Source organism: Festucalex cinctus, chromosome 12, assembly GCF_051991245.1.
Source record: "Festucalex cinctus isolate MCC-2025b chromosome 12, RoL_Fcin_1.0, whole genome shotgun sequence".
Classification (NCBI taxonomy): domain Eukaryota; kingdom Metazoa; phylum Chordata; class Actinopteri; order Syngnathiformes; family Syngnathidae; genus Festucalex; species Festucalex cinctus.
In genome coordinates, this window is record NC_135422.1 from 17,401,365 (window position 1) to 17,420,844 (window position 19,480).

General features: G+C 34.6%; 2 protein-coding genes across 18 annotated transcripts in view; one reads left to right on the forward strand and one right to left on the reverse strand.

Moving 5' to 3' along the window:
• The window catches only part of alms1 (ALMS1 centrosome and basal body associated protein), a 49,487-nt gene extending 39,698 nt beyond the window's left edge, over positions 1-9,789 (forward strand). For all 5 annotated transcript variants that reach the window (XM_077539389.1, XM_077539388.1, XM_077539390.1 and 2 more), the window contains exons 11-21: positions 111-257; positions 1,315-1,458; positions 1,538-1,764; positions 3,198-3,461; positions 4,668-4,758; positions 6,562-6,726; positions 7,657-7,895; positions 8,008-8,107; positions 9,227-9,284; positions 9,369-9,468; positions 9,616-9,789. In XM_077539389.1, the coding sequence (XP_077395515.1) occupies positions 111-257; positions 1,315-1,458; positions 1,538-1,764; positions 3,198-3,461; positions 4,668-4,758; positions 6,562-6,726; positions 7,657-7,895; positions 8,008-8,107; positions 9,227-9,284; positions 9,369-9,468; positions 9,616-9,675 (1,595 nt within the window). In that variant the 3' untranslated portion in view covers positions 9,676-9,789. The remainder of the gene's footprint in view (positions 1-110; positions 258-1,314; positions 1,459-1,537; positions 1,765-3,197; positions 3,462-4,667; positions 4,759-6,561; positions 6,727-7,656; positions 7,896-8,007; positions 8,108-9,226; positions 9,285-9,368; positions 9,469-9,615) is intronic.
• The window catches only part of dctn1b (dynactin 1b), a 53,503-nt gene continuing 43,794 nt past the window's right edge, over positions 9,772-19,480 (reverse strand). For 12 of the 13 annotated variants that reach the window (XM_077539401.1, XM_077539403.1, XM_077539402.1 and 9 more), the window contains 10 exons: positions 19,036-19,197; positions 18,746-18,877; positions 18,523-18,651; positions 17,557-17,699; positions 17,338-17,471; positions 12,491-12,606; positions 12,238-12,418; positions 12,072-12,145; positions 11,919-12,008; positions 9,772-11,049 (listed from right to left, as the gene is read on the reverse strand). In XM_077539401.1, the coding sequence (XP_077395527.1) occupies positions 10,909-11,049; positions 11,919-12,008; positions 12,072-12,145; positions 12,238-12,418; positions 12,491-12,606; positions 17,338-17,471; positions 17,557-17,699; positions 18,523-18,651; positions 18,746-18,877; positions 19,036-19,197 (1,302 nt within the window). In that variant the 3' untranslated portion in view covers positions 9,772-10,908. Of the gene's footprint in view, positions 11,050-11,918; positions 12,009-12,071; positions 12,146-12,237; positions 12,419-12,490; positions 12,607-16,392; positions 16,560-17,337; positions 17,472-17,556; positions 17,700-18,522; positions 18,652-18,745; positions 18,878-19,035; positions 19,198-19,480 lie in introns of those variants that run through there. The other variant, XM_077539404.1, reaches the window with a different exon arrangement.

Below are 19,480 nucleotides of genomic sequence, written 5' to 3' on the forward strand. Positions count from 1 at the left end.
TCTCAGATGTACTTGTTTTTTCATTTTTTTGCATTGACTTCAAGCTCACAAAGCGATTTTTCTGAAAACTTATATTCTGACGAATAATCGTTGTCACTTTGTTGTCCCAGTGAGAGACGAGTGCGCTCCACGCGCATCATCGGCGGCGCCGGCGCTGCGTCCTTACAAGCCTCGTGGCGCCGATGAGCTCTTCTACGTTCCTCGCGTCCAAGCCGATGCGTCCTCTTCATGCACCACCATGGAGAGCTCGCATACAGGTAAGCTGACGCTCGCTCACGAGCAACAAAAGCTTCAAATGTTCACCAACACAATTGAGCCCTTCTTGCATTCTTTTTTCTCAATTTCGTCTCATATGTAGTAGTATTTCCAGTCCTTATTCTAAGAGTTCTTAATTAAGATGTAGCTAAATGTAAAATGAGCTAACAAAGCTGCACCTACAAATGAATATGAATTATTTTATTGTTAAAGGGACCCTCGTAGAATTATTTAAAAAAAAAATATGATAGGACAGATATAATTTTCTTTGCATATTATTGGAATTAATAGTGGCTTTTTAAAATGAATCAACATTGAATGATCAAAAAATTCTAAACACTATCTCTTTAATGGAAGCTATTTTACATCTATGTAGTCTTTATTTATTTATTTTTTAAATTAATTTGTCTCAAGTGATTGGTCAAGTTGGTTTATCATAGATAAACTCAACTCAACTGTATTTCTAAAGCACTTTAAAACCCAATAAAATAAAAAAATATTGCTAAACAAAGCTTTACAAGTTTCATAAATGTATTGGATAGTTAACTAATCATAATAGTAATATGAATGACAAAATTAACATCTTATCTAGTTTTCATTTATCTAAATAAATAAATTAATCATTGTTAATGAAATAAAATTTTAAAAATGAAAGATACATTCAACAATTTTGAATAAATTGTATTAAATGATTGGCTAATTGATCATGCTGAAATTAATTCTAAAAACATCAAACATGGACAATGAGCTATTGTAATTTGTAATTTATTGTAACTTTTTATTAAACATGTAATTATTATTATTATTTTTTTAACCATTTTAATTATTTCTTTCTTTCCTTATTCGTCATGTGAGCGGACCCACCTGTCTCTGAAAACGTACCCCCTTCCCTTTAGCACTAAATTTTGCGTTTGGCAGCTGCTGCTTTGTAACGTGCACCACTTAATTATTGATACGCTGCTTGGGGCCATGCGAAGCTACACAAAGGTAGCGAGACCTCACCTGAGATCCCTCCCCCTCTCCTCACACCTCCTCCACCTGTTTGCTCTTCCCCACCAGGTATGGACGACGCGGTGCCGCCGCTGTTCAGCGCCGATGTCCTGGGCCAGCAGGACCCGGGCCTGGACCGCGGTGTAACCATCAAGCACACAGAGGGCATCTACAGCAAGAGGCGTGGCGCCACACAACCGCTGCCGCACTCAGGTCAGCTGGCAAGGCCGCACACGTCATCATCAAGAAGTGATCCAAGTACTATAACAGGAATACCACCATGTGTCGCTAGGTGGCGCTTTGGCGTCGTCAGAAAAACGTTTCCCTCACGCGAGCCAGTACGGCGTCTCCGCCATGGAGCACTTCAAGGCAGGAGGCGGAGTAACGCGGGAACTGGATCAATCGCCCACCAGCAGGGAGGCGTGGCTACTGGAGCAGCTGCAGCGCCTGTCCGATCTCATCCTAGCCACTGGGGGCGCTGATGTGCCGCCGGCCAGGACATACTACGGCGAGACTCAGGTGACGTCACTGATCTGAATATATGACTGGATAGCCGATAGGCTGAGACTTTTGAGGTCGCGAGGCCGCCATATTGTTCCCACCAAGAAACATACGATCCGATACGTTTACACTATCAAAATTTGAGAATATTTGAGACAGTACTTAGTAGAAACAGCGTGATTTATGATGTTTTTAAATTGTTAAACATAAACAAGAGGGCTTCAGACATTTTACAACATGCCTTAAATACATGTATAAATTAGATGCTTAATGATGTTTACAGGAGGAAACGTGTATTTTTTTTAGTTAAATAATTATAACTGTAATTCAACAAAAGATGCCTCTGCCAAATATAATATTGGGGTCTAAGGAACCACTGGTTTACACAGTAGTAGCAAGATGGCCGCCCTGTGACTTCATTGGCTTGCACGGTCGTGTATCAGTTATCGGCGCGCTAGTCATATATTCAGGTCAGTGGGTGATGCCCACGCTTTGGCGGAAACATGGTTTTGTCCTAAAACATATTCACATTCTTGAGAATGTTGTTTTCAAAGTTTATAGACAGAGAGATTGTGCAAAAACAGTAACGTTTCCTTTTAGAAGAAACTCTATCTTTTGATGAAAAATCATGTTATTAAAAATGATCCTATCAGAATATATCACATAAAATGGGTATAATTACCATACTTGAAAAAAATACAAACTACGTTTTCCCCGCTAAATAATATGTGAGAGTGTAACTTTTTTTCTGCTTTATTCTGATATAGGGCTGCACAATATATCGACAAAATATCTATCGCGATATTGGCTCATGCAATATGCATATCGCAAAGACATGCAATAAATTTCATTTGAAATTTTATGCTTTTATTTGAATTTGACCAGTCAGCCGGTAACTAAAATGAACACCACCATCCAATAGTTGAACATTATCGAGAGGTCATTACAAATAATTAACGAAGATTATATTGAGTTTTCTTATTTTGCTGCATGAAAAACTGTAATTCTTTCATTAGATAATAAAAGTGTAATTAATCTGATATTTTTATTTTTTAAAATGCCACTTTAATCTCAGAGGAATACAATACTTTTTCCGCAAAAATGTTTTCATATTTTTTTTTCAAAATAATCATTAAAAAGTACAATTTCCTCATATTACTCCTTTTTATTCTTATAGTACAACAAAATTATTGGTATAAAAATGATACAAAGCCTTTTTTTTCTCATAAATATATATATTTGTTAAACACAACTTTGTGAGTTTTTTTTCCCTTACCTTCTAAAAAAAAATGACATCTTCAAAAAAAAAAAATCCCTCTTTTTCAAAGCAAACTTTATATAAACGCGATTACAACAATGTTTATGTTTGTCTAATTGTTATGCTTTCTATTGTGGTGCTGATACTTTTGTCCCCCCCCCCCCCCCCACACACACACATTTTTTGTCGGCAGGCGTGGCCTCGACGGCCGAGCGCCGCCTCCACTCTTTGTCCGGCTGACAGGGACGAGTCCAGCACCAGCACCACGTCCACGCTGGACACGGACCGCCTCATCCGGGCCTTCGGCGCCCACCGCGTCCAAAGCATCAAGACCCCCAAAAGCGTCAAGACCTCCGCTCGTCTCCACAAACTCTACGGCGACGTGGCCAAGCAGAGGGAACGGTGGGAGGGCTTCAACGCCACGCAGTCGGAAACCACCGGCACCGAGGCATCCAACGTACGTTTACAATTTTCTAAAACTAAGCACAACTTTTTTTTTAATTAATTAATTAATTAATTTATTTATTTATTTATTTAATTAATTAAACAGACAACTTTAGTATAAAACATTTTAAGCGAAAGTTTTGAATCTTGGAAATTATTTTTTTAATAGAATACAAGTTTTGTCTCTCTTAAAAATAATAAAAATAAATAAAATAAATAAAAAAAAAGAATACAAGTTTTGTCATTAAAATTATTCATTTTGAGAGCTAAAATGCAACTTTAATTTCAAAAAATACATTTTCAAAATTTTTTGATGATTATGAATAGTGTTTGACGTACGTTCACAATTTTCTAAAATTCAGCATAACTTTTTTTTTTCAGTAAATTTTAGTATAAAAATTTTCAGCAAAAGTCTTGATTCTTGGAAATGTTTTTTTTCCCCTCTCTCCATAGAATACAAGTTTTGTCATTTGAAAGTATTATTTTTGAGAGCTAAAGTACAACTTTAATTTCAAAAAATACATTTTCAAGATTTTTTCATGATTATGAATAGTATTGATGGTAAAATACAAATGTGGAAATAAAATTACCAGTTCTTTTTTAATAACACAAAAAAAGAAATCTTAACATTATAGCTTTTGAAAAATAGCTCATTGTCTTACTAGTAATTTTTGTGAGAATTTTTTGTTATTTTTGTCTTAGATGAAAAATATGCAGCTTAATTGTCATACATTTAAGACTGGTGCTGTAGAAATAAATTCAAATTGAATCATGTTACTTAACTACTTTTTGTGCATTCTTTTCACATTAGACTTTTTATTATTATTTGTTTTTAAAGAAATGCAACAATAATAATCATTTTAAAAATTATCTAAGCAGGTGATAATATATTTCGCAAAAAAAAAATACTTGATTCTTGTAACACTAAACAAATCAGGCAAATTATTATTTTATTATTATGTCACTTCTACGATTGCGCTTTTTTTTCCTCTTGAAAATGCAATCGTATCTGTTATAATTAAATGGAATAAAAAAAAAAAACGGCCTTATTCTTTCTCACTAAAAAAAAATAATAATAATTGGAGCAACTACTCTTGTACTACGATAATCTTTTATCTTTTCTCTTTGTGGTGTGAATACTTGTTGTTAGCCAATTTGACTGTATTTCTATGACTAGTTGAAGTTGTGTTGGCGTGACTTGATGTCGCAATTTTGTCAGGTGACCGGCGAGTCGTCGTCGACGGGCTCGTACGCCAAAACGTCTCAGCACAGAACCTCCAAAAAGCCCGTCAGCAGAGGTGACCAAGCAGGCAAGTTTAAGGGAAAAATATATATATATATTTTGTTAAATGAAATCACTTCTCTTGACATACAAAATGAAAATACAGGAACCATTGTCGTTATTGTATACAGTGATACCTCGGCTGACGAACGCTTCAGCTCACGAACTTTTCGCCTCACGAACATTAAATTCGCGAGAATTTAGTCTCTGCTGACGAACTACTTTTCGGCGGACGAACCAAACCACGCGGTCGAACAGCACCACGGTGGCGGCCACGAGAAGCTGACGCACGCTCACGGCGTCCCAGTTCGTCACCCCCTTTCTTTTAGTGCGGACGCGGTTTGTGTTTGATAGACATTTTGAGTGTACTTTTGCTATTATGGGACCGAAAAAGACCCCACCACAGGCTAGTGTTAAGCCTAATGCTTACCAGCGAGGGACGGCGATTCGGCGGCGCGTTTGCATTGTAGTCAATGGAGTTCGCGCCACTAAAAAAAGCGAAAGTGCCATCACGTACCTCAAAAAAGGAGAAAATCGTGCCACGGCTGTTTAGTCCCAGGAAAGAGGTGAAAGTAGTTGGCGGTGCTCACTTTTTGTTGACTCGCTAAAGTGCTCCACTTCCTTGTTCACCAAGGGACACGCTTCCTCCGCTCCGGTGAGCACGAAAGTGCGAATGAGCCGCAACCGTTCCATAAACACTCTACGCGGTGAAACGCTCGCGAATGAAGTAAGTCTACCATTGCTACTATCCTTAAGAACTACCATCACAAAGTAAAATAAAACGACTTTATTATACAGTACAATTTATTTCTTTAATTACAATACAATAAAAAATAATAAAAATAAATAATAAAAATAAGGTATATTTTTGTGTAGTTTTAAGGCTTATTTAGTAGAAAATTATGTTTTATAGGGACCTGGGAACGGATTATTCTCATTTTAATGGTTTCTTGTGGGAAATAAATGTTCGGAAGAAGAACTTTTCGGCTTACAAACACTTTCTGGGAACCAATTATGTCCGTGAGCCGAGGTATCACTGTATATCAAAGAAGGTCACGTGTGTGCAGTTCAATGGCAAAATAAAAGCACATTTTTTTTTTTTTTTGAGAAAAAGAAATTGTCTTTGTAAATAAAATATCATGACTATTGCGCCCTTGCCACCAGGTGGCATTGTATTAAAAACAGTTGCAAGTCACTCCTATAACCATGGAAGAAGCAAAAAGGACAATTCACTAAATGAAAATTATGCTTCACTGTTTTCTGCCTGTGAAATGGGAAATAAAGAAAATTGCTCAGCTACCATTTAATAGAATGAAGCTACGTTAAAGTGCCTTCATTGTTTTAAGATTGCCTTTTTTTTTCTCCTCGGGGGAAAACATACTACTTAAAAAAAGTGACTTGACTTGATGAACTTTTTCTCAAATATGTCACAATGACAAATTTTTATTTTATTTTTTTAAATACTGGTACATTTCTCCCAAAAATTCCAAACTTTATTCCCATAAAATAATTTGAGGTAATATATAATATTTTTTTATTGATCAAAATGTTTTTTAAAATACATTTGTTAGTCAATTTTTTGATTTTCCTAAATTTATGCTAATGAGAGGTTATTACTTAAATTTACTTCAATTTAGTTTGTTGGCTTCCTCACCTGGTATGAAAAAAAATGTTACCAGGGTTCGAGGTGGTGTAATAATGTTCGCATAATACAGGTTTTCACACGTTCTAGATGGGGAGGCGGGCTCAACATTTGGTGGAAGGAGTTGTCTCTGAATTTGATATGCAAGAAAAGCACTGAGAAGAACCATTTTGTATGTTTTGCTATCAGGCGATGTGGAGGTCATGTGCAACGCGACACGCCTTCACACCCGAGACGTGGGGACCATGTTCCCGCCGCCGCCGCCACCGGGACGAGTGCGGAGGAGCTCAGCCAAAGGTCACATGACCTCCCTCAAGCACAAGAAGACTCGAACGCCGCCTAAGATACCAAAAGGTACGTGCGACCTTTCATGCTTTCACTTCTGCTTAATTTGCAGTTTTGATATTTTGCACAATCTTACAAGACTAAATTGTGCTTCCCCCCGGAATGATTTATTATTAAGAGTAAAGTTCTTTTTCTATGAAAAATAGATATAGTTATTCAATAATAAAGTACAATTTTATTGTGAGTATTGCTCATAGAAAGAAAACTTAAGAAAATCTAACTTTTATAATAATGTAGTTTCCCTGTTTATGAATAAAATATTCTGAGAATAAAGTCATACTTTTCTCAGAAAAATGTTTTAATACAATAAGTCACTTTTTTTTTTAAAGAAAATGTTACTTTTTCAGAATAGTCGTGTTTTTTTTTTTTTTGTAACATAAAATCTTACATCTTACAAAAAGTAAGATTTTCCTAGCAAAGGCAGGTAATCAAGTAACATTTAAAAATAAGTTAAAAAAATAATTGTTTTGCAGACAATTAAATCATAGCAGAGAATGTTTATTTTTCCTTGTTTGTGGAATAAAGATAATCTTAAAAGAATAAAATTGTATTTTACTTGGGAAAATAGATATGATTTGTTTAGTACAGAAATTACTTTGGCATAAAACATATTTTTTTATTTAGGAAAAGAAATCTTACCAGAATAAATTTGCCAAAATTCAATGAAAAAAAATCTTACTAGAATGTTTTTTTTCCCCCCCTTTTTTCTTATGAGAAGTTGTATTAATAAAGGGACCTAATTGCATTTATTCAAGCAATAAAATCAGATTTGTACGTGAATCTTTCCCCCTTTTGTTCCCAAAATAAGTTGATGACTTATGATTATATATCTTTAAAAAACAGTTGTATATTAAAAAAACAAAAAACAAACATGAGTAGCCTTCATTTGTTTATTGCACTGACGTGATCATTTGTGGGATTTTTATTTATTTTTTTAAGCTGTGTGGTGGTTCATCCCGCTGGATGACTCGTTCAAGGAGAATCTTCCCGAGGACGACGACGAGCTGAAGGAGGAGAAACCCGGGCCGAGTACGCGTTGGTATGATGATGATGATGATGACGACGACGCGGCCAAAACAGCGAGAGAACCTCTTAGAGCGCGACGACAACAACAACTTGACGACGATGACGTCGTCGTACTTCCCTCATCCTACAAAAGCAACCACCAAGTCAATTCTCTGCAGGTTACACGTCAAATTTACACCTTCAAAACTATTACCCAAAAAAATTATGAGGGCCCTTTCAGCATGTTGTTGATCTAACACTTTATTGTTATGTTTGTGGCGCCACCTGCAGGAAGCTCTGGCCACGCGACGGGCCGATTTCATCTGGCGCTCACGGCAACGCGTTCAAACCTTGAATGTGCGAAAGATCAACGCAACAATGCCAGGTAACCACATCGCAAATGTTCAACACTGTTTTCCTTTTTTTTTTTTCTTTTTTTTTTTTAGTTGTTTTTCCAAAAATATTTGAAGATACAAAAATGTTTCAAATCTGTGCGTTATTTTAGATTTTTTGGTAAACATCACTTTTTTTTTTTTAAACGTTTTTTTTAAGTACTCACTTTAAATATTTTTTTCCTCTCCAAAATTTAAAGGGATACTTCACTTATTTAGCCCATTATAGCAATAAAAAGTTACTATTTTGTCTAAAATTAATTTGATACTTTCATTATTATATAATTAGTACCTTTAAAAACATTTTGCAACTTGCTGTCGACTGAAAATGACATCACAAGGGCTCAGCTCACCTGTTTTCTAGGTTTGGTCATGTGACATTCACAAGCTGAGCTGTGATTGGTTACCTGAGCCCTTGTGATGTCATTTTCAGTCGACAGCAAGTGGATAAATTGTTTTTATAAAAAAATTAAATTAAATTGTACGTGAAAAATAATGAAAGTATCAAATTAATTATAGACAAAATATTGACTGCCAAAAATTGCTAAATAAATAAAGTAACCCTTTTAACACATTTTAATGCCTTGTAAAATAATGTAATGGCTGCCAAATTTTTCGCTTGTTTTGTAGAAAACACAATAAAAATTGAACCAAATAATTATTATATTATGCATTATTAATTTCATTTCAAGGGTAGAATTAAATAATTTGTTTTAACTAAGGATGTAGCTGATGTTAGCCGACGTTGCTGGTGTCTTTGTTTTTTTTTGGTCAAAATATGACTGACCATTATTTTAAACAAGGAAAATGTAACTTTTCATATTTTTTTTCAAACAATTGATCTTTACCTTGTGAAACAAATGAGCAAAAATTCCACTTTTTTTTCGGTTATTATTTTATAACAATTATTATTTATATTTATTATATAAATTATTTTATAACAATTGTTTAAAACGTGACTTTTGTTTTTCCAGGATGTAAACTAACTTACTTTTAAAACACATATTTCTATTTAAATTATTATTTTTTTTATCTAAATGTTTACATTTTTTTAATTTAAATGTAAGATGCTCAAATGTAAGTGTAATAGTGTCGCCTCTGTGTGGTTTCAGGCAGCGGCATGCCGAGGCGGGCGGTGCCCCGGAAGGAAATGATGCAGCGGACCAAACAGTAAGAAGAACATCTCAGAACGTCCACCGTCAGTTTTGCTGTTTGCTTCCTTCTCGACTTCCAAAACTTTTTTTGTGGTTTCAGGCTGTGCGAACGACTTCCGGAGGTTCTGCGCCGGCTGGAGATGGAGCGAAGGGACGCACAACTACGATTGAACCGACTCAACCTGCAGATCTACAACAAGGTAGACAAAAATCAGTAACATAAATGTCTAAACATTTTTGAAAAATATTTTATTTTGCGCGGGAACAAAAAAAAAAAAACCTTTGAAGCCTGGGGAAAAAAAAAAAAATCACGAAAAGCATCAGGTCAACTTTTGCCGTCTCTGCAGAGAATCACCAAACGTCGCTTGGAGAACCGCAACGCTGTCCAACATGCAACACTTTGGTGATTTTTTATTTATTTTTTTTAACCACTGGATTTGTTTTTAAATCATTTGTCATTTTTGTACTTTTAAAACCTTTCTAATAAAATAGCTGAGACCTGCTTGAGGGTTGACAAGCCACACTTTATTGAGCAGCGTCTTGCGTCAGTACACCACACACACAAAAACTCAACATGACAAACACATTTTTAACCTTTTTGTTACAGTTTAAAGGCCCAGTATGCCGGTTTCACTTAGGAAAATGCACTTTTTAAATACAGGAACTTTCTCTCAGTCTACACATCTGGATTTATGTTAATCTTTGGTGGTGATTTTGTCCTAACCCCCCCACCCCTACCCCCAACCTGTATTTTGTTTTTGTAAACAGCGGGACATTTCTGTGGAAAGACAGTGTTTACACCCCTCCAGCCAATCGCAGACCGGTGGGCGGAGTGTCGCAAATGGGGCCGGGCGTTGGCTGCCTGACGTCACTCCCGCGGCAATTTGAAAGCACGCATGGATTATTTTTTTTCACCCACTCACTCAAAGAAGCTTACATGTGTGAATGAGTGAGTGAAAAAAAAATCCTTCCATGCATGCTTTCAAACTGCTGCGGAAGTGACGTCACGCAGCCGACACGTTCCCCTAGCTCTCGATTGGCTGGAGAGGTGTAAACACTCTTTCCACAGAAACGTCCCGCTGATTACAAAACAAACAAAATGGCAAAATACAGGCTTGGGGTGTGGGAGTTTAGGACAAAATCACCCCCACACGTTCCGAAAAGCCCAGATCTGTACATTGAGAAGTAGTTTTTTTGTTTAAATTCTGTATTTAAAAAGTGCAATTCCTGAGTGAAACCGGCAGACTGCGCCTTTAACACCAAACAAAAAATAATAATAAACTTGGCACTGCTGAGATTTGAACCTCGAAACTCAGACCTGTGAGGCAGAACTACTATAATTGTGCTGCCTTCCAATGAAATAAATTGGGTTTTTTTTGTAATTGACAAAGTGCAAAATGCATGAGGACGTCGACCTTTCCCTCAGAGCAAAGAGGCCACTGAGCTCACTGAGCTGTCATCAGTTGCGAAGGAGTCACAGAAAGGCTGCTCGAACATTAACTGATGTGCAAACTTTGCTTTAACGTTAAAAAAATAAATAATAATTAACACGCACAATAATAAGCCAAGATGGTTACGTGCCAAGAAGCCGCTGGCTCCGTTCCAGGCGAGGATGAGGAAGATGAGGATGAAGAGGAGGCTCAGTTGCTTAGGAGGAGGCCGTGGATGTGGCGGAGTTGACTCTGCGTCACAAGCAGGCGGTGGACTTGCTCCTGACCCCGAGGACACGGGACCATCACTCGGCCCGCCAGCACGCACGAGCCCAAGTTCTCCTCCTTGGCCTAATACGACATCCACAACAAGACATTTTTGCATGTGGCTGGAGAAAATGAATCCAGACAACAACAAAAAAAGTGCAGCTTTTCCTCAAAACCTACAAGATACTACTTTTAAAGAAAAGTTTTTTTTTTCCCTTACAAAAAAAAAAAACTGAAATATTTTCCTAAAATTAAAAAAAAATTAAATTCTTACTCTACAAAGCATTTCTTAAATATTTTCTGCTCTCGAAAATGTAAGATTTTTATTTCTCTTTCAAGAAAACAAGAAATTACTTTTTTTTTTTTCCCTGAAAACCAAAACGTCATTTTACATATTTTTATGTGTAAAACAAAATAGAAATATAAAATATATAAAATAAATAGAAAAAATAGAAAACATTAATCCCACCCCCACAAAACACAAGTTTTTGAAAAATAAAACTTTTCTCACAAATTAAAAAAAAAAAAAAAAAAAGTTAGTTTTACTTACAAAATTGAAAAAGTGTCAAAAAATAGATTTTAACATGTTCTCATCAAAACTTTTAAAACATACTTTAAAATTACCTTTTTTTTTTTAACATTTTCTTTACGTTAAAAAAAATATCCTTAAAATCCTTAAATTATTCTTGCAAAAAAAAAAAAAAAAAGTCCCTCTTGCAAATTCGAAAAGTACTTAAATTTTTTTCAAAACTGTTCTTGCAAAAATGGAAGTTTCCTCAAATAATGAATGAAAAAAAATTGCCCCAAAATTAACTTTTTTTTCCCCTCTCAGAAATCTTTGCACGTTTGAATAAATACATTTTCTCAAAGAAATTTGTTGTATTTGTTTTTTTGCATAACATTGACTTGTGTCATATGCAAACAATGTATGATAAATTTTGCATCCCACTGACCTTGACGAAGGAGGCGGAGGGAAAAGTGGCAAAGTCCGAGGGCACTCGGGCTCCGGGCTGCTGCTTGACCACATGTTCGGCCACCTCGCCCTGACACCAAAATGCCAAACGTGAGTGCATGTGTGCAGGTTTCTTGACATGTGCGCCGCTCACCTTAAGCTTGTCGAGCGTCTCTCGCATCGACTGCAAGCGAGCCGTCTGCTCCAGAAGCTGAGCGCTCGGACTCACTGGAGAAAAAACAAAACACAATCACCATCAACATAACCCAGAAAGATATTACTTGGTATTTCGCAAAAAATAAAAAAATCACGTGACTCACCAGGACATTTCCCGGTGATGTCGACCACTTTTACGTTGGCGCTCATCTGCAGCAGCGTCCCCAGCAATTGGTCCGTCTTCCTGTAGAGGGCGCCGGAGAGCGGCGCCGGCCCGTCCCTGGACGGCAGCTTGGTGACGCGAAGCGGGGGCAGCGACGCCAACTGGCTGCGCATCTTCTCCGCCTGTGGGGGCGCCGTCGTTCAGAGAAACAAATCGCCTCCCTTTTGCGCAAAGTGACTTGACTGGCTTGTTACCTTCAGCCAGTTGTTTTGATTCTTGAGCTGCTTAAGGCAAAGTCGCTGAGCTTCCAGCTGACGCGTCAACAGCGGCGAGTCCACCACCTGCACGCCCGACGCGCACGACAGGCTTGCTGCGACACGGAGGCACACACAAATACGCACAACGCAATTTCAGTGCCAAAATATACTCAAAACAAAAATTACAATTAAAAAAAAAAATGGAAAGGTTTAGATTTGCAAAATTAATGGTTGCAACTCAAGTCTGGTAAGATGATTTTCTTCAAACACTACAAAAAAAAAAGGGGTGGGGAACCTTCAAAACTGGCATTTTTATCTTTTGTGGTGGAGATCATTCAAAAAAAAAAATCTTGGTAAAAAAATTGCCTTACTATACAATGTCTGGTCTTTTTTTCTTTTCTTTTTTTTCTTTAAAAAAAAAAAATGAAATCGCCTTACTACACGATCGTTTATTTAAAAACAAAACAAAAAAACACCTGCCTATACATGGTCATTAAAAAACAAAAAACAAAAAAAAAAACACCTGCCTGTACGTGGTCGTTTAAAAAAGAAAACAAACAAACACCTTACTATAAATGGTTAAAAAACAAAACAAAAAAACCCACCTTACTATACATGGTCGTTACAATACAATGGTTGTTTTTACACCTTACAATACATGGTTGTTTTTGAAAGGAAAAAAAAAGAATTCCATATATATATATATTTTTTTAAACACATTACTGTACTACACGTGGTTAATTTAAAAAAAAAAAAAAAAAAAAAGACACCTTACAACAAATGGTCATTAAAAAAAAAAAAACGCCTTAATATATACTTTTTTTTTTTTTTAACACCTTACTATACTATACTATACCTGGTCAATTTAAAAACCAAAACAGACCCCCATGGTCGTTTAAAAAAAAAAAATAGCCTTACGATACATGGTTTTTATTTATTAAGAAAAGAAAAAAAACTCACCATACGTGGTTGTTTAAAAAGAAAAAAAAAATCCCCTTACTATGGTTATTTAAAAAAAAAAAATATACCACCGTACGATACATGGTCGTTTTTGGAAAAAAAAAAAATGCCTTTCTATACATGGTCTTTTTTTTTTTTTTAATTACTACGCATTACTACGTGGTCAATTTTAAAAAATATAATATAAAAACACCTTACTACACATGGTCGTTTAAAAAAATGACTTACAATACATAGTTGTTTTTATTTATTAAAAAAGAAAAAAAAATCACCTTACTATACATGATTGTTAAAAAAAAACAAAAAAAACACCTGTCTACATGGCAATTCAAAAAAAAAAAAAAGTTGAAAAAAACCCGCCTTACTATACATGGTCGTTAAAAAAAACAAAAACAAAAAAAAACAGTACGATACATGGTTGTTTTTGGAAACAAAGTAAAAGAAAAAAAAAAGCCTTACTATACATGGCCTTTTAATTTTTTTTTATTTTTTTAAATGCATTACTATACTATACGCGGTCAATTAAAAAAAAAGAAAAGAAAAGAAAACAAAGACACCTTACTACACAGAGTCGTTTAAAAATGACTTTCAATACATAGCCGTTTTTATTTTAAAAAAAAATAAAAATAAACTAAAAATCACCTTACTATACATGATAGTTTTTATTTAAAAAAAACAAACAACTAAAAATCACCTTACTATACATGATTGTTTATTTAAAAAAAACAAAAAAACATCTGCCTATACATGGTCATTTAAAAAAAACGCATTACTATACTATACGCGGTCAATAAAAAAAAAAAAAGAAACAAACAAAGACACCTGACTACACAGAGTCGTTTAAAAATGACTTTCAATACATAGCCGTTTTTATTTATTTTTTTTAAAAACTAAAAATCACCTTACTATACATGATTGTTTATTTAACACCTGCCTATACAGTCATTTAAAAAAAATGGTTAAAAAACAAAAAAACAAAAACAAAAAACGCCTTACTATACATGGTCGTTATTTATTTAAAAAAACAAACAAAAAAAAAACACACCGTACGATACATGATTGTTTTTGGAAACAAAGAAAAAGAAAAAAAATGCCATACTATACATGGTCTTTTTATTTATTTTTTTAAACGCATTACTATACTATACGCGGTCAATTAAAAAACAAAAAAAACAAAAAACAAAAACACCTTACTACACATGGTCGTTTAAAATAAATGACTTACAATACATAGTCGTTTTTATTTATTAAAAAAGAAAAAAAAATCACCTTACTTAAAAAAATGGTTAAAAAAAAAAACCCAAAAAAACAAAACGCCTTACTATACATGGTCGTTTTTTTTGTTTTTTGTTTTTAAACGCATTACTATACTATACGCGGTCAATTAAAAAAAACAAAAAAAAAAAATAAAACACCTTACTACACATGGTCGTTTAAAATAAATGACTTACAATACATAGTCGTTTTTATTTATTAAAAAAGAAAAAAAAAATCACCTTACTTAAAAAAATGGTTAAAAAAAAAAAAAAAAAAAAAAAAAAAAAAAACGCCTTACTATACATGGTCGTTTTTTTTGTTTTTTGTTTTTAAACGCATTACTATACTATACGCGGTCAATAAAAAAAAAAAAAAAACCTTATTACACATGGTCGTTTAAAATAAATGACTTACAATACATAGTCGTTTTTATTTATTAAAAAAGAAAAAAAATCACCTTACTAAAAAAATGGTTTAAAAAAACAACAAAAAAACGCCTTACTATACATGGTCGTTTTTTGTTTTTTGTTTCTTAAACGCATTACTATACTATACGCGGTCAATTAAAAAAACAAAAACACCTTACTACACGTGGTCGTTTAAAATAAATGACTTACAATACATAGTCGTTTTTATTTATTACAAAAGAAAAAAAATCACCTTACTAAAAAAATGGTTAAAAAAAAACGCCTTACTATACATGGTCTTTTTTTTTTAATGCATTACTATACTATACTATACTATACGTGGTCAATTAAAAAAACAAAACAAACAAAGACACCTTACTACACATGGTCGTTTAAAAAAAATGACTTACAATTTGGTTGTTTTTGGAAAAAAAAAAGAAAAAAAAACGCCTTACTATAATGGTCTTTTTTTTTTTCACCACCAGATGGAAGACATGACTTGGAAAAAAATAGTTGCTATTTGATACTGGAGTTAAAATTATTGCAAGATGACGTATTACTATACTATACTATACGTGGTCAATTTAAAAAAACAAAAAAAAACAAAGACACCTTACTACAAAAATAAAATTTAAAAACTAAAATAATTTTGATTAAATGATTTTCTTCTGGGGAAAAAACAGATGCGGGTTATGATTCTCAGTGCCAACATTAATAATAAAAGTTCAAATGGGTAAAATGACAACAATGCACATTTTATTGTTTGGTTTGTTTGTTCTTTTGAACCGTTGCATGCACGTTTGCAGGCTGGTACCTTTTTGCTCCTCTGCACATTAAGCATGTCAGCCAAGAGATTTAAACAAAAACACTTGATTAAAAACTGCACTTCAAACTGCAATCATGAAGAAATGTTCACAATTTTGCAACACGACTCATGCAAAAATAAAATGTTATGACATTTCTTGAAATAACTTATTTTTTCAAAGGAATATAACTTTACCAAAAAGTTGACGACTCTCTCCTTTATGAGTACGTTTTCTTTTTCCTTTCTTCTTTTTTTTTTTTTAAATTTCATTCATGAAAAAGTTAAAAATAAATATATTCGTTTTTTTTGTTTTTTTTTTAATGTTTAAGTTCTAAAAACACTTATTTTCTTGAAAACCTAAAAAAAAAAAAAAAAAGGGACAAAAATATTGTACAAAAATGTTATACTATAATAGATGTACAGTAACTTCATTATACAAAAATTTTTGTAAGATTAAAACATTTTTCCCCTCTGTAAAATCCATCTCATCTTTTTTTTTTTTTCTTCTGGAGGTGAGGGTGGATACGTAACACGAGGACAAAGAATAAAAAGCTGAAATATGTCAAAAATTGAAGTGAAAAATGGAAGTGGCTGTCATGCACGTTTGTTTGCATGCCGCTTTCACCTTTTTGCTCGTCTGCACGTGCCCGTTGAGAGAGACAAAAAAGGGACACAAATATTACACATGAAAAACTGCACTCAAGTCAGAGAGACTAATGTGATATTTCATTAATCACACAAAACATCGATGGAAACAGAAAAAGAATCCGCAAAATATTTTTTTTTTGTTACTAAAAAAAAATATGGAAAATATTTGTTGCGTTTTACTTTTACAAACTTTTTTTCTTGAGAAATTCTTGAAATGTTTTATTTATTTATTTATTTTTAAACTTTCTACTAGTTTTAACTGCAAAAACACACCTTCATTCTTGTAAGACCTTGTGTATTATCTACCAAGAAGGAAAAATAAAAATAAAATAAAATAAAATAAAAACACTTCTTGGTTAAAGGTAAAATTTTCTTTTCTATTTTTTGCCCAAAAAAAATAAACACCTTTAAAAATCCATTAAAAATAATAATAATTAAACCCAAATAATTATTCAAAAACCTCTGCTAAACATTCAATATACGTTTTTCATGAAGAATGGGGGTCGACATCCTGAAAAAAAACGAAATCACTGCAAGTGTGCAGGGGTTAACTGTTGTTGTATTCTCATCATTCACCACCAGATGGAAGACATGACTTGGAAAAAAATAGTTGCTATTGGATACTGGAGTTAAAATTATTGCAAGATGACGTTTTATTTTTGGTCCTTCATTTTTATAAGCATATATCTCCATATTTAGCAATATTATTATTTCTGTGTTATTCGTTGCAAAGGTAATATCATGAAGATAAAAGTGGGCGTCGTTACCTGGTGTGCCGCTGGCCCGCGGGCCGTCGCCGGCCATCTTGGGCTGTCCGCCAACGCGCTGCTTGAGCTCCACCTTCTCCGCCTCCAGCTGGTCAATGTCGGCCTGCAGGGCGTCCATCGTCTCCTCAAAGTCCCTGTGGGACGGACGGACGCAAGGACGGATGGAGGGAGGGAGGTTGGGATGATTGCATGGGAGCACGGGCAGGCGAGTCAACGCACTTCTCTTTCTTTTTGAGGAGGTTCTGCGCTTCGTCCAATCGGGTTTGGATCTTCTCCACGCGCTCGTCGGCGTCCTTGGACGAACTGTCCAGCTTCTTTTCCAGCAGGCTCAGGCGCACGTTGGCCTCGCTCAATTCTTCACCCTGGGAAAAAAAAAAAAAGACACAAAATGGCAGGGAAATTACTGGTACACCTTTTTTTTTTTTTTTTTTTTATTTTGTCTAGTTAAAAAAAAAAAAAAAAAAAAAAGTGGGATGCAAAACAAAAAAACAAACAAAAAACATTTATTTCAACAAAAGATGTTTGATGTTTGTTTTTCCTATTTTTTTTTTTTTTAGAAATAAGTTATTGTTCAGGAAAAAAAGATCAGCTGAAAGAAAAATGTAAGTTTTTTTTTTTTTTTAACGCACGTTTTGGAAGTATTTTCAAGGAAAAAAAATAATTCTTTTGAGTTATTTTTTTTCAGAGAAAAAAAAAATATATATATATATATATATTTTAAAAAGCACATTTTGGAGTTATTTTCAAGAAAAATTATTTAGTTTTTTTTTTTTTTTTTTTTCAGAAAATCATATATAATAAAATCAAATTTTTGAATGACCACATTTTAAAACGAAAAAAATATAGATATTTTTTTAAATGCACATTTTTAAATGAGTATTTGGAGTTGCCTTTCTTTATATTAGAAATAAATTAAATAAATTTTGAAATGAAGAGTACAGATTTTTTTCCAAAATAAAGAAAAGCTTTATTTATTTATTTATTTTTTCAAGCTGCATTTTATTTTTGGCAGAAAAGGTCTGCAACGTGGAATTTTAGAAGGACAAAAAAGTACAAACGGTGCAATAATGCATTTGTAAAGTTCCAAGCAAAAAAAGTATGAATATTGCACACAGTTTACCAAGAAGATTGCATTGTCTTGCAAACTAAAAAGCAGACGTGAGCAATTTTCTTTTTTTGTGTCACCTTAATCTTGAGCGACTTTTTGAGCTCCTTTATGACCGTCTCCCTGTCCTCCAGCTTCATCCCCAAACCTTCCGCGTCCGTCATCTCCGCACGGAGAGCCGCTCCCCGCAGCTCCACGGGGGGTGCGTCCTAACAATTCCAAAAAAATAAAAATAAATCATTAGAATAAATGGAATTCCCACCTTGTATCGCTGGGTCCTTGCGTGCGGAGGCGTCAATTGACCTTGGGGTGAGGCCTCTCCGCGTCGTACTCGCCCTCCTGCATGGCGGTGGCCATCTTGTTCATGGTCGCTATGACAACGGAGCACGACTGACGCAGGCACTCGTACGGGTTTGCGCCAGGACGCCCGTAAATCTAAACAACAACAACATTGCAGTATTACCACACTCACTAAGACCAGGGATGTAACGATAACGGCAATATCGTGATATTGCGATATTAAAACTGCCACAATACATCATCATCGTCATGTCATGATATTAAGAAAAAGGATTTTCATTTGCTGTTCTTACCTGCTCTGCGGCCTTGAAGGCCACATCCTCCAGCTTGGCGGCCGCCAGTCCTTCCTGCTCGCCCAGCGGCGACATCATCTGCGCGCCGGCCGCCGCCACCTCCTGCAGCAGCGCCACCGCCCACGTCAGCTGCTTGCGGCACTCGTGCAGCGTGTCCGACACCTCAATATTCATAATCATAATAATAAAAGGCAACATTACCAAAAGGAAACATTTTTAAAGATATTTTTTAAACATTTGTTTTCAATGAAAGAAAACTTTTTTTTCAAGAAAAGAATAATAATAATTAAAAAAAAAAGGTATTTAAAGTATTTGGGGAAAAAAGGGCATTTCAAATTCAAAGTTTATTCAAGAAAAAAAAAAAACAGCATTTCTTCAAGAACATTTTTTGCCTAGTTGGTTGTTGGAAATTCAGTTTTGTCTAGGGAAAAAAATGTCAAGAAAA